Source organism: Mizuhopecten yessoensis, unplaced genomic scaffold, assembly GCF_002113885.1.
Source record: "Mizuhopecten yessoensis strain PY_sf001 unplaced genomic scaffold, ASM211388v2 scaffold4711, whole genome shotgun sequence".
Lineage (NCBI taxonomy): Eukaryota > Metazoa > Mollusca > Bivalvia > Pectinida > Pectinidae > Mizuhopecten > Mizuhopecten yessoensis.
Window position 1 is genome coordinate 1518 of NW_018405683.1, and position 14108 is coordinate 15625.

General features: G+C 35.5%; 1 protein-coding gene across 6 annotated transcripts in view; it reads right to left on the reverse strand.

The window, feature by feature from the left end:
* Positions 1 to 8137: 8137 nt before the first annotated feature.
* LOC110449617 (1-phosphatidylinositol 3-phosphate 5-kinase-like) overlaps positions 8138 to 14108 on the reverse strand; it is a 78831-nt gene continuing 72860 nt past the window's right edge. For all 6 annotated transcript variants that reach the window (XM_021496594.1, XM_021496593.1, XM_021496590.1 and 3 more), the window contains 6 exons: positions 13375 to 13478; positions 12353 to 12481; positions 11990 to 12086; positions 11400 to 11561; positions 11055 to 11114; positions 8138 to 10660 (listed from right to left, as the gene is read on the reverse strand). In XM_021496594.1, coding sequence (XP_021352269.1) covers positions 10539 to 10660; positions 11055 to 11114; positions 11400 to 11561; positions 11990 to 12086; positions 12353 to 12481; positions 13375 to 13478 — 674 coding nt within the window. In that variant the 3' untranslated portion in view covers positions 8138 to 10538. The remainder of the gene's footprint in view (positions 10661 to 11054; positions 11115 to 11399; positions 11562 to 11989; positions 12087 to 12352; positions 12482 to 13374; positions 13479 to 14108) is intronic.

Here is a 14108-nt window from a genome sequence, read left to right on the forward strand (position 1 = left end):
ACACGGTATGTTAGTAGATCACAGTATGTCACTAGATCACAGTATGTTAGTAGATCACAGTATGTCACTAGATCACAGTATGTCACTAGATCATAGTATGTCACTAGAGCATAGTATGTCACTAGATCACAGTATGTCACTAGATCACGGTATGTCACTAGATCNACACGGTATGTCACTAGATCATAGTATGTCACTAGAACATAGTATGTCACTAGATCACGGTATGTCACTAGAACATAGTATGTCANTTTGGGATCTTATCTTTTCTCTTTTTTCCTAAACAACTTTCTTCTTCCTAATGGCTACCTTGACAATGCCTCACTTTTGACCTTTAGTTGAGCGTTCGCCCCTATGAGGTTCTGTCCCCTGGTCGAGACATACCAGAGTCTGTAATAATGGTAGTTTTTACTCCTGCTTAACGCTCAGCAATTTAGGAGTAGGACGACTGGTTCGCCCGTTGCCAGTATAATGTGACCGGGTGAGATGTCCTGCTGGGTGTCTTCGGCGGTATGTCACTATAAAGTCGGCATCAGTTCCGCGCTATCACAAGGAGACAAACACGAACATTTAGCAGCCTCTCAAAACACACACGCATATACTACACATACATATACATATACTACACGCTTGCATCTTGCACACTGGGGAGGTCATACTTAAATGACCAAAGCCGTTGATAGGATGTTAAACGATACTAAACCTTAACCTGTCACTAGGTCAGTGTTTTACTAGGTCATAGTGTTTTACTAGGTCATAGTGTGTTACTAGGTCACAGTGTGTCACTAGATCACAGTATGTCACTAGATCACAGTATGTCACTAGATCACAGTGTGTCACTAGATCACGGTATGTCACTAGAACATAGTATGTCACTAGATCACAGTATGTCACTAGATCACAGTGTGTTACTAGGTCACAGTGTTTTACTAGGTCATAGTGTTTTACTAGGTCATAGTGTGTTACTAGATCACAGTATGTCACTAGATCACAGTGTGTTACTAGGTCACAGTGTGTCACTAGATCACAGTATGTCACTAGATCACAGTATGTCACTAGATCACGGTATGTCACTAGATCACGGTATGTCACTAGAACATAGTATGTCACTAGATCACAGTATGTCACTAGATCACGGTATGTCACTAGATCACAGTATGTCACTAGATCACAGTGTGTCACTAGATCACAGTGTGTCACTAGATCACAGTATGTCACTAGATCACAGTATGTCACTAGATCACAGTATGTCACTAGATCACAGTATGTCACTAGATCACAGTATGTCACTAGATCACAGTATGTCACTAGATCACAGTATGTCACTAGATCACAGTATGTCACTAGATCACAGTATGTCACTAGATCACAGTATGTCACTAGATCACAGTATGTCACTAGATCACAGTATGTCACTAGATCACAGTATGTCACTAGATCACAGTATGTCACTAGATCACAGTATGTCACTAGATCACAGTATGTCACTAGATCACAGTATGTCACTAGATCACAGTATGTCACTAGATCACAGTATGTCACTAGATCACAGTATGTCACTAGATCACAGTATGTCACTAGATCACAGTATGTCACTAGATCACAGTATGTCACTAGATCACAGTATGTCACTAGATCACAGTATGTCACTAGATCACAGTATGTCACTAGATCACAGTATGTCACTAGATCACAGTATGTCACTAGATCACAGTATGTCACTAGATCACAGTATGTCACTAGATCACAGTATGTCACTAGATCACAGTATGTCACTAGATCACAGTATGTCACTAGATCACAGTATGTCACTAGATCACAGTATGTCACTAGATCACGGTATGTCACTAGATCACGGTGTATCACTAGATCATAGTATGTCACTAGATCACAGTATGTCAGTAGATCACAGTATGTCACTAGATCATAGTATGTCACTAAACAATACTAAACAATATTAAACAAAACAGAACCAATCGGCAGTAAAACGGTAATCTGGTCTTTTATTTTATTTCTCTACTTTAATATTCCTAGTATAAACATTCGCTTGGTATTTAATTTCGTGTAGTCTTTGCTGACCACGAATATAGCGAAATTAAATCCCCCGCGAAAATGAACAACTGTACAGTATGTGAAGATCTCTATTTTATTTTATAACAGGTTGGAGTTTGGTGTAGATGACCCTACAGATCCTGTATCAGGAAATGTAATTAGTACTAAAAAATGATTGATGTATTTATGCACAAATCATGTTTGATAATAATGGGTGACTAACATGACACAGTATTTAGCTGTAAGTGTATTTGATGTGTGCCATTATTTACGTCTTTTTCTCCTCGTCCATAATTGTTATTGGTCTGTATTATTTCTTAGATTTCACGAGAGACATCATAACGGATACCAATGCAATAATTTCTTTCAGAGTACTGGTATTTCCTCTCACTTGATAAGATTGGTCATCAATTGCGAACTGTTTTGATTTTTTATTGTACATGATTCACTCATATAGAATCTGCCATCTTCGATATCCATGGATGACGCTCACTTTCGCTCTCTACACCCTGGAATATGTCATAGCAAAATTGAAGGCACGCGGCCAGCTATTTGATTTGTGTCAGGTAAAAAAATACTGACCAATCACTAGGCTGATACTTGTCCTTTGAATATTATAAAGGAGCGATGCCCGGCTGACATCAAAGCCTGTCAATTTTTACCGTTACGCGATCGCGAGATTCTTTTGATGTACATCAAAGGACCAAACTAATCTTCTCGTCTCATCCACAAGGTGCTGCACATTGAGCCTTCGATATTCCAGGGGTGTAGAGAGCGAACGTGAGCGTAACCCCGGGATATCGAGGATAAGAATCTTCCCATATATAAGGCTTCTTCTTTTGCTGATAAAATATTACGATTATCATCATGAAATATTTCATGACTATTTTATTGCACTGTCTGTCATTATTGTGCTGTTTTTTTTGAGAACAGACAATTTTCTTGTAGGTCACAGGAGACATCACAATGGTCTCCTCATCGATTTTTCCTTGTGTGTTGAAGCGATGGTATTTTTTTTATATATAATGTTCAGGATACAGAGTCTCAGATACGATCCGGTGTATATGTATCGTTCAGAACATACATCACGACGGGCTCGACGCCGACTTTTCTTCGGGTGTTTAAGCGTTAGTATAGTATATTTACATTTTCGCTGCAACCCACTATATGAACATTACCAGCAGAAATGAATTTAATTTGAGTATGAAAGGAAACAAGAGGCCCAGAGGGCTGACATAAAACTGACATATAGGTAACTTCAGACCAAATTTGGTAACTAGAACACAAGACATTTTAACTCTTAAACGTTTCTTAATATATTGTTGTTTGAAAGTTGAAATTTTAATTTCAGAACTTTTAACCCACATTGACTTTTAACTCCGGCTAACATTTAAAGTTGACATTTTACCTCATTACTGTAATAAAGAAAACGATTCACAGCTGGTTTACATAACATACCCAAGTATCATGGCTCTGGTCCAAATGGTTCTTAGGATATTGTTGTTTGGAGTTTTTAACATACTTGACCCCTGTGACCTTGAAAGTAGGTAAAGGTCGTGTTAATGAGGAAAATTTATAGCGCTCCATCCCATGAAACTACTGGCCAAATAGTATGACCCTGGGCCTTATGGAACTTGAGAAGAATATTGTTAAAGCTTTTAACTCATGTTGACATTTGACCCCTGACTAGCACTTTAAGTTGACTTTTGACCTCATTACTGTAATAAAGAAAGCGATTTGCACTGCTGGTCTACATACTCAAGTATCATGACTCTAGTCTAAATGGTTCTAAGGATATTGTTGTTGGAAGTTTTTAACATATTTGACCCCTGTGACCTTGAAGTAGGAAAAAGTCATTTTAATGAGGAATATTTATAGCACTCCATCCCAGGTACCTACTGGACAAATATCATGACCCTAGGTCCACCAGTTCTTCAGAAGAAGTACGGCATAAGCTCACATGGCCCTTCGAGCCAGGTGAGTTAAAATCTATTAACCGTGTTCAATGAGAGTCTTAATTGTCGCTTCGCTTCGGTTAATATGGAGAATGCCCCTACGTCAAACACTCAAATGACTACGCTTAATTATTGGCGCCAATTTGATTACAATAGGGTTGTTCCGCCTATGTCGTTTAAAGGACGACGCATAAACAAAACTCAGTAAATAAATGAACTCCGGTATGAACGCAAATTGGTTACATCCATATAAAACATGAAGCCCTAGTGGATGTAACCGATTTGCGTTCATACCGGCATGAAAATTAAAAAAAACGCCGTTAAATCCCTATATGTTTTTTATATATTATTTTTATGATACAGAGTCTCAGATACGATCCGGAAGGGTATCATAGACGTGGAAATGTGTAATAACGGATCTGAGAAAGTCCTCGTGGTTGGAAGCATTCCACAGGTACAAGTTTATTCTCCTACTACACAACGACGTATGCACCACACATTGAGCAAGGGTGATTGGGTGTTTGGCTAAGAATACTTATGTGTATAACGTCATCCCGGAATCTTCTGTCTAATACTAGAATTTTGTTATATTTCCACCAGTCCATCTCTTGTTGCAGATGATGTGGCCGCTTTCTCTTGCTTTGTATATACACTTTAATTTGATTTGTAAATTATTAATTTTATTTGCTATCAATATAGAAAGAAGCAAATAAAACTTAATACAATCGATAATCACAATTAATATACTATAATTATCTTAACATATAAAAACGGTTGTAGTTTTACATTTTATTTTTCACTGATTAATTTGTTATGCCTGAACGAAAATACCACATAAATAAAGTCAAAACACAAGTTCCTTAAATTGATAACAATTGTGTAGGAGTTGGTATCATAGGTCTGATGATACCTGCACAAACATTGCACGGTGTTTTGCGACGTTATGCAAAATGTAGTTCTTAATGTGAAGTCACGATTTTTTTAAAATATAGAACACTGGACTCGTAGGCACAGAAATGAGCTTTCTTGACATTATACGAAAGTTGATCGATAAAAGTATCCTCTGAAATGTGATGATGGGTGGTTATAAAGAAGAGTCTATACCTTTCAGTTCTTCAGAAGAAGTTGTTTGAAGCGTTTGACATATTTGACCGCTGTGACCTTGAAAGTAGGTTAAGGTAATTTTCATTCTCAAACTTTGTCGGGCTCTGTCCCAGGAAGCCACCAGCCAAATATGAAGATTCTATTCCTTTTAATTCTTCAGAAGAAGTTGTTTTAAGCGTTTGACATATTTGACCACAGTGACTTTGAAAGTAGATCAAGGTAATTTTCATTCTCAAACTTTATTGGGCTCTATCCCAGGAAGCCACTGACCAAATATCAAGACTTTACGCCTATCTATTCTTCAGAAGAAGTTGTTTAAAAGAAAAGTTGATGGACGACGACCGACGCCGGACGGACACCGGTCGGACAACAGATGCAGCACCATGACATAAGGTCAATTGCCCTTCAGGCAGGTGAGCTCATAATTCAATTTGACTTTTCCAGTTCCTTATGTTGATCTCTGATGATTGTTTCTATTCAAAAGTTTTCTATTAATCATCATTCTGTCCGTCTTCTCAGAAAGTACTCAGGGATCTTTCTCAAATTTCACATAAAGGTTCCCCATGATCCCTATTTATGCACATCATTTTTTGGGACTGATTGCAGATAATTGGAATTAACTAGTTAATACATTTAATGTCTGTAAAGATGGTGAAAACACATTTTACCTATTTCAGCCCCAAATATTTGGCATCGATTGTATTTTTTGGTGTTAATTCTCCCCCCCCCCCCCATTTATACTTATGCTTCTTAAATGTGACAGTAAAAGTTATCAACAATCTCTTTTCACTGTTGTGCAAAGGGGATTTGCATATATTATTATATAATGTTGAACTCTTTAAATAAACTGCATTCATAAATGAGTTTTGAATCAGTTTATCTTTACAACCTTGCCCTTCCACAGCAATTCTCGGACTTAAATTCACCCTACTTTTGGTGAAGGTTGAACAAATTGTCTAACTTAAATCAGGGATTTGGAGACATCCACTTCTGTGTCTTTCCAGTAAAGCTGACCATCTTCAATAAACTCATACAATGTCTTTGGAGAAATATATACATACCATCTACATGAATCTTTACAATGTGTCATTTCCTTTGGAGACATTCGTAATATCAAAACGATGTACACCTGAAATTTCAGTGAACACTGATGAATGTTTATGTTAAGATCAAATTCAATCCAATTACGTTACTCAAATCGTGTGCGAAATTTGATAAAAAGAATAATTTTGAATAATAATGTCCATAATGTGTCAAGCGATAACAAAAAGTCCATCTGTATACTTGTTGAATAAAATCAAAATTGCTTCATATGCACATTATTTTTACTTTTTTATTATGACAACTGATTGATTGGCAGACATAAATATGTCATCAATGTTGGGCTTCATAATCATAACAAACACTATCACAAAACAAAAAACAGTAGACTATCATTTTTTATTTTTGGTTTCATAAACATGTCTGTCAGACAGAATGCATATAAATAATACCTTACAGGTTAGAGTTGCACAATAAACAACATTATTGCACATCCCTATCAACGCTCATAACAGAGTTATCTCTCTTACACAAAAGAGTGTTCTCCCTTACACAACAGAATATCTCTTACCCGACAGTAACCTCCCTTTCCCGACAGAGTAATCTCCCTTACACAACAGAATAATCTCCCTTACAAAACATGGTTACATCCCTTACTTAAAAAGCAAATTCCTTTTTTTTTTAGAGTAGCATTGGAACAGGAGATAATCTTTCTTTAGTTGAAGAGTTGATATATAACTCGAGGTTACATCTTAAACTGTGTTCTGTGAACATTCAAAAGCTTGGTATCGGCTAATCTTAAAATCTATTGAGGGTCTATCCACTAATTCTTTTTTAAAACGTTGCACCAGTTGCATAATGCATTTTTGTCAAAGAAAATTGTATTTTTTTAAAACTCTCTATGCTTCATTTATATAGATGTGACTATTTTGAATAAAAACAGATTATATAATATAGGAGAACTTACAGACATGTAAAACCCCTTTGTATGTTTCTTAATTGAAAATATGTTTCCTTTGCAAATATCTTTGAAAAAAAAATATGGTCATTTAAAAAAAATATTTTAACAATATGTACAGAAACGTTTTACTCTAAGATTTACTTCTTACAAAGGCCTCAAAAAACTCACCTTTTACCAAAATCAAAATCTGACCTAAGCTGTTCACACAGTACATTTGTATATGGGCACGGTACAGTATTGATGCCTCATTTGAACAGGAGAAAATCTGGAAACAAACCTCCCTCCTACCACACCCACCCACTAAATAAAATGCATAATCATATAAAGGAGAATATCACTTTCTGCTATCTGTCAAATAATATGCATTGTGGAATGATACATTTATATATAGTTACGATATCTGTCGGACACCCAATCATCTAAAACATACAGATTCACTCTTCCCTGCATAAAATGTTTCCTTCCTAAGGCCATTAAATAACACAGGCAGTTATATTTCAATTATCATCACACTAACATGCATTGGCTGGAAAAACATATTTAACTGTTTGCTTCACCTAAAGTAGTGTTGAATTTCAGACAAGATGATATAACAAACGGTACACCATTCTACTGCAATTTTTTATAAATAGACAAGAATATGCATACATTTTTTTTCGAACCTTACAAGTCATGATCAAAACACTCAACATTTAAGATCCAAATATCGTCCTACTGAATTCATTTAGCAATCATATCAGCTATGAACACCATGATCTTATTGTTGGTTTTATTATCATTATGATGTTACAATGGACTTACAGAATACCACTGATCCTTGGTGAAAAATCGCTGTTCTATTTATCATAAACAACATACACATGTTAAATATTGCACACAGTATTTGTGAACTCAATAGCACTTTTGTTATTTCCAGTTTTCATTGACAATAATTGTCAACTAAAGGGTGTTTAAGTCATTCACCCCTGAATTTTCACAATGAACTATTCCAACCTTTGAATTGGAAGGGTTCAAATGTGTCTTCAGGGGTGAATGAGTTAATATTATTAAAAGTATGATATAAACTTTGTAGTTCAAACATTTCATATCATATATATCTCTTGTGTCACATGATCATAACAGAGCTATAATTAGAATAAATAAGACAGCACTAAATAAATAACACAAATCTCATAAACACAGTATATGTTATATATAGACTCATACATAGGATATGTATCTAACAACAATGGACCAAGTTTTAAATTCAAACCTCTCATCATGTTCATTTAAATATCTTTAAGACAAACCATGAATATTAGCATCACAGTGAGCTGAACATTTACAGGATTCTGGGTGGGTTATAATTTTTGTAATTTGATAATAGAAGTGTTTATATGTACAATAGTATATGTATGGTGTGCATTACAATCATACCACCATAGGCACAACAAAACTGGACACTGACGCTGGCCATATATGAACATCCACTAAAAATATACAATAGTTCTATCTTATTAGACAACAGAATCTTACGACGGACAACAATATCCACAAAAAAAAATGCACTCTATAATCACATTATAACTAGACTATAAAGTTCCAGGCTAAAATTAACAGACATTGCACTTTATTACAGTATTATTGGAATATGAAGCTCCATGATGTAAACACCCACAAAAGGAACACTGCATAGAACACTTGCAATATGTTGATACAGTCTGTAACTTCGAAAGAGAAATGTATGTATGTGAGGCCTATAAGGGTATTAATTTTAGGAACGGGTCGAAAATTATTCTGATATTTGTACGGCAAGTTTTCAACAATGGCATATTCAAATGGAATTGCAAACAATTTCTAGTCTATTTTTAAATGATGTATACAATTTATTGTTATAACTTGATCACTTCTCGTGCATTCTTGCAACAAATCATAACAAAATAAACTTTTTCAACTAGTTAGGAATATAAGACAAGGTGCTTTTCTTTTTTGTTAACTCTTTACAACATCTTATCTTTAATAGATGACCTCCCTTTGTCCATGTTACATATTTCATAAGGTTTAAGTCTGCAGGAGGGATCAGAAAGGCCCATGACTGTGGTAGAATGTAACGCTTAATCCCAATTTTATGAAATGTGCGCCATTATATGAACTCCATCCAACAAACTGAATGCTGTAGGGTTTTAGTCACAGGTCCAATGTGCTGGTAGACTGACACAGGGGAAGGGTGTAGTGACATCTAATGCAGCTTCCTTATTTTATTACATGCACATTTGGTCTAAAACTGTGAAACTAGTTGCAGCCACAAGTTAATGTAAAGGACGGATGGACAGACAAATAGACACTGTCATAACATGGTGTGGTCCAATATGCTCCCCATTTTGTGGGCGTATCTAATTATCATCTATTGGGAAGAACAATAATTCAATCATCGAGTTGGTCATCTATTTATCAACTCACTTTAAATACCAAAAAATACTGAAACTCACTTAGAGTGAAATGTCTGTAATGTCGGACTCTGATAATGAATGTTATTAAAAAATGTCTCCTTGTGCTTACTTTTATATGGCATTCCCAGATGTGTCTGATTGTTGTGCCCCTATACCCATAAACCATAAGTCTGAATTACTGTGATTGGACCGGAACCCAAAAAATTAGGGTCACATGTTCCAGAATTATATCTGACAATGCTTCAGTTATCAAATTACCATGCTCACTGTCATTGACTTCATCAGTCTGTAAGACTTGTTCTTAAGGTTATGACTGAAGTCTCTGTACCGAAGGTAACATAGTTCTCCGTTGTCAGTTTCTGTGACAGTGATATTGTTCTAAATCATATCATCAAAGACTATGTACCAGCATTCTGATTTATGCTGTTTGTAACACACTTTTTGATTGGTCAAAATTAAAAAAAATTGACAGCATAATCACGATAAACAATTTTGTATTCCTACGCATTGTTGTTGTTGTTGCTGTATTTTATCACAATGGCAGCTATCTTTGATCTCGGTTGGAGGGCAATAAGGACGAATTAAAATATCACCAAATTCAGTATTAACATAAGAAGGCAAACTCCACACTGGACAAATATGAATGTTACAGGTGGAGGGTGAATATTTGACTGGTGGAAGTTTCCCAGTAATATGCCTTAGTAATCAATGGATGGATGGCCACCAATTATTTCTTATCCAACTTCCTTAAGCAAACCCTCCTTCAAAGGATACCTAAGTAAACAAAAACACTGTACTACAATAGGAATTCCTGGTTGATTTGGTCAGTTTGGAATTCTATGAACTTCACATCAATGTTAATGAATTACTATGTGAAACAGTACGCTTGTCCAGCAAACATGTAACACCTGAGTTTGTGTTTTTCTCTAGAATCAACAACATTATAACTGGAAATTCAGATTAAAAATAATGATGTCACTAGTCATTAAACAATGGTCATAATTCTGTGTCCCTGCCTAGTCCATTCCACTGATCGGGGACAGGCAGGAAGTAGCGTCCCATGGCCTCCATGAAGCGTGTCCGGTATATTTCAGGGGAGACCACTGTGGGCATCTTTCCTACAATGAATTAACAGAGATACTTTTTTAAAAGGAGCCCTGTTCCATATTGTAGGCAAAATTTTGCTATAGTACAATAACCTCCCTTTATTTTGTTATGGATGTAAATCTAGACCTCTGTTTTTACTCAAATTGCGAGTATCAAATTTACGTGGATTAAAATTTCACAAAATAGAGACAAGAGTATAAATTTTTAGCAGATATTGCCTTTGATATTTCCAAAAACAAAATTTCTGAGAATCATTTATGGATGAAATTTCATGTTTTAGAAGTCTTCACCAACTACTCAATAAACAAATGAATTGAAAAAAAATCTGTAACAGCAATGACAAAAATGGGTGACTACGGACCCAATAAAATACTACTATTACAATATTATGCATATGTAGTTTACCTCCGGTAGATTTTATCAATGTCTCAAGTTTCTTGTCCCAGGTGAAGGTCCTGATGTAATCTGAAATAATAAAAGATAACTGTTTATGTAAACTAACAGACAAAAAGCATGGTTATTATCTATTATCATTTATTTTTTATTTTTTCCCCTCTGTTTTTCCTGAAGATTCCTTAAGTTCACATCATCTGACTTTACTATTATCCTTTTCACAGGTTGATAAAACAACCAATTGACCTCATCACAAGGTAATGATTATAACTCATTTGAAACTCGGCAGTATGACAAATAATTATAAAGCCATTCAAATTTTTGGAGAAATATTTTTCTGTCAACATTGTGACCTACCTATGATACCAACGACTAGTTCGTTTCGTTTCTCGTCCAGTCCGACCAGCAAAGAATAATCCATAACCAGGTTTGCCGACAAGAACTCCGAGTCTTGTCTGATAGCTGTAGTTAACACCATCTTAGAGTGAGGGTATACATACAACGGCGACTCAACACTCACTGGAAACAGATCAAAATATTGTATGTGTTAACATATTTAGAATTTCTACGAAATAATTTGAACAACATTTGCCTATTTATGTTTGTAAACAATATGTTTAAACACAATCAAATGCTGATGTTACAAAAGTTTTAGAATGACAAATCATGCAGGAATTTGGCGAAGTTTTTATCATTGTTTCAGTGTGTTATGCTATGTTTTGCAATGTGTGGGTGTAAATGTGAAATATTTTATGATGGTTATAAGATTTTTTGTTCCAAGCCTGAATTAACTGGTTTCAATGACTGTCCCTAAATTCCTTATATTTGTCAGGTACATGAGTGGTGTCTTCTCCAGCACATGTCTATATATGACCTTGGCTGTTTCAAGGACACTAAATCCAAAACAAAGAATTTGTAAGGCACATGAATCTGTATCTTTTACTTACATTTCATGAGATTTTCGTCGAGTAATACGACTTCCTCCTCACGTTTCCCTGAGGTGTTTACAAGACGATTCCTGTTGGAGCCCTTCAGATCAAATGTCTGCAAATGAGAATACACATATCAAAGTCATATATATAGTGGTGTCATTATGTGTTGTAGAAATTCACTGATTTGTTACCTTCACAGCTACAGAAACTTATATCAATGTTCAATGATTTTCTGTAAGTTAAACAATTTGCTCACAGAGTTATCTGCCCATATACAGTACTTTACAGATCATAACTTTGATACCATACTGTGAGACAGGAAAGAGAGTAGTGTGCTTCCACTGTGGATCGAACCAATGATAGCTAGCGTGGATTTACCTGAGAGATCTTTCTGTTATAGAACAGGTTCTCCATGATCAACACATCCTGTTTCAGGGCCCGGTTAGTATGCGTGTTACGAAATCCAATTCTGTAGACGCCAACAATCTTCGCCAAAGCTGTTGGCTTCTACAAACCAAAAGGATCATATTGAACAGAGTTAAATAACTGGATTACAAAGCCAGACATGACGTTTATTCTGATCTCGATTATCCAATGATGAGTGTATGTATCAAAGCTTTACTTTATACACGAACAATGTCCGTATCAAAAGTGTCATTAACATAAAGCCAAGCTTTGATACATATTTCCGAACCGATGAATCTAGTGAAGACATTTGATGGCTGTGTTAAGCAGTGAATACAGCCCAGCCCATATTATACCTTTTTTGTATAACATCATGTAACACACTCACTGTGATATCAAGAGTTAAACAACAGACAGGGAATCAAAATGGTAACATTAAAAACTTCACAATGGTGCAAGAAAACAGGATACTTCCAAGTATTCAAACACATTCTTGGTAATGTGGATAAAAATATCTGCACTTGTGTTCATTTTATAACAGATTAAAATTGATTATAAGAATCTCAAAGATTTCCTCTAGCATTGCTTTGAAAGAGTCTCAAATTTTCTGCTAGCATTGCTTTGAAATAGAAAATCATTTTATTCTTGTATGACATTCAAGATAAAATCAGCTAATCATAATTAACAATAATTAATTGCAATATATACTAGGATACAACAGAAGCATTGAATACATTGCAGTACTTTTTTGGTTAAACTTTAATTTGTTATCGTTGAAATGTTTCTGCTAATTTTGCATTTACTGAATTTGCACAAAACTGATTCCCTATGATGGCATTGATACAGTGTGTGATAGATATACTAAGCAGCATATTCATTGGCCTTAAGGAAAAAGTTCCTCTCTGAACCATAGATGGTAGAATCAATATGAGGAAAATCTCCTTTTTTACATTAGAATCCCAGAGAACATTAATAATTCCTGTACAGAAACATACCTGCTCCATGTAACACTTGCTGATATGCTGGAAGTATTCTGGTCCAAATTTTTCAAATATGTCAACCTCTATTCCAGACATCTGCTTTAGGATAAATCTATCATCTGGAAGAAGATGAAACAGTGGTAGACATCTTCCATTATACAGTATTGACTTCACAATACGGTACGCATCACAATACATCTAGTTAAATTCACTGAGGACACAAATGACCAAAAGATAACAAAGGTCTGGTTTGCCATCATCCTTGATACCCAAGGGGTTATGCTCACTTTGGCTATCTGCACCCCCTGGAATATGTTATAGCAAAATTGAAGGCTCCGTCACAGTGCGCCACTTTGTGGATGATTTGAGAAGACTAGTCTGATCCTATGATGTACATCAAAAGAATCATTTGGTAACAGTAATATTGACTGGCTTTGAAGCTTGGTGTCATTCCTCTGTACCTCATGTTGTACATTGTAATGTATCTGAGGAAACCAATAAACTTGAAACTTGTAATCGTCAAAGGCCCAGGTATCAGCCCAGCAATTGGTCAGGATTTTTTTTACATGAGACCAATCAAATAGCTAGCCAAGTGCGTACAATTTTGCTATGACATATATTTCAGAGGTGCAGAGAGTGAAAAATGAGCATAACCTCTGGAGTATCGAGGATGGTTTGTGATAAAATAGCATCGTATTATAAGTTGTAGATTCTGAAATAGCACAAAAATGAAGGAGTTAACTTCACAC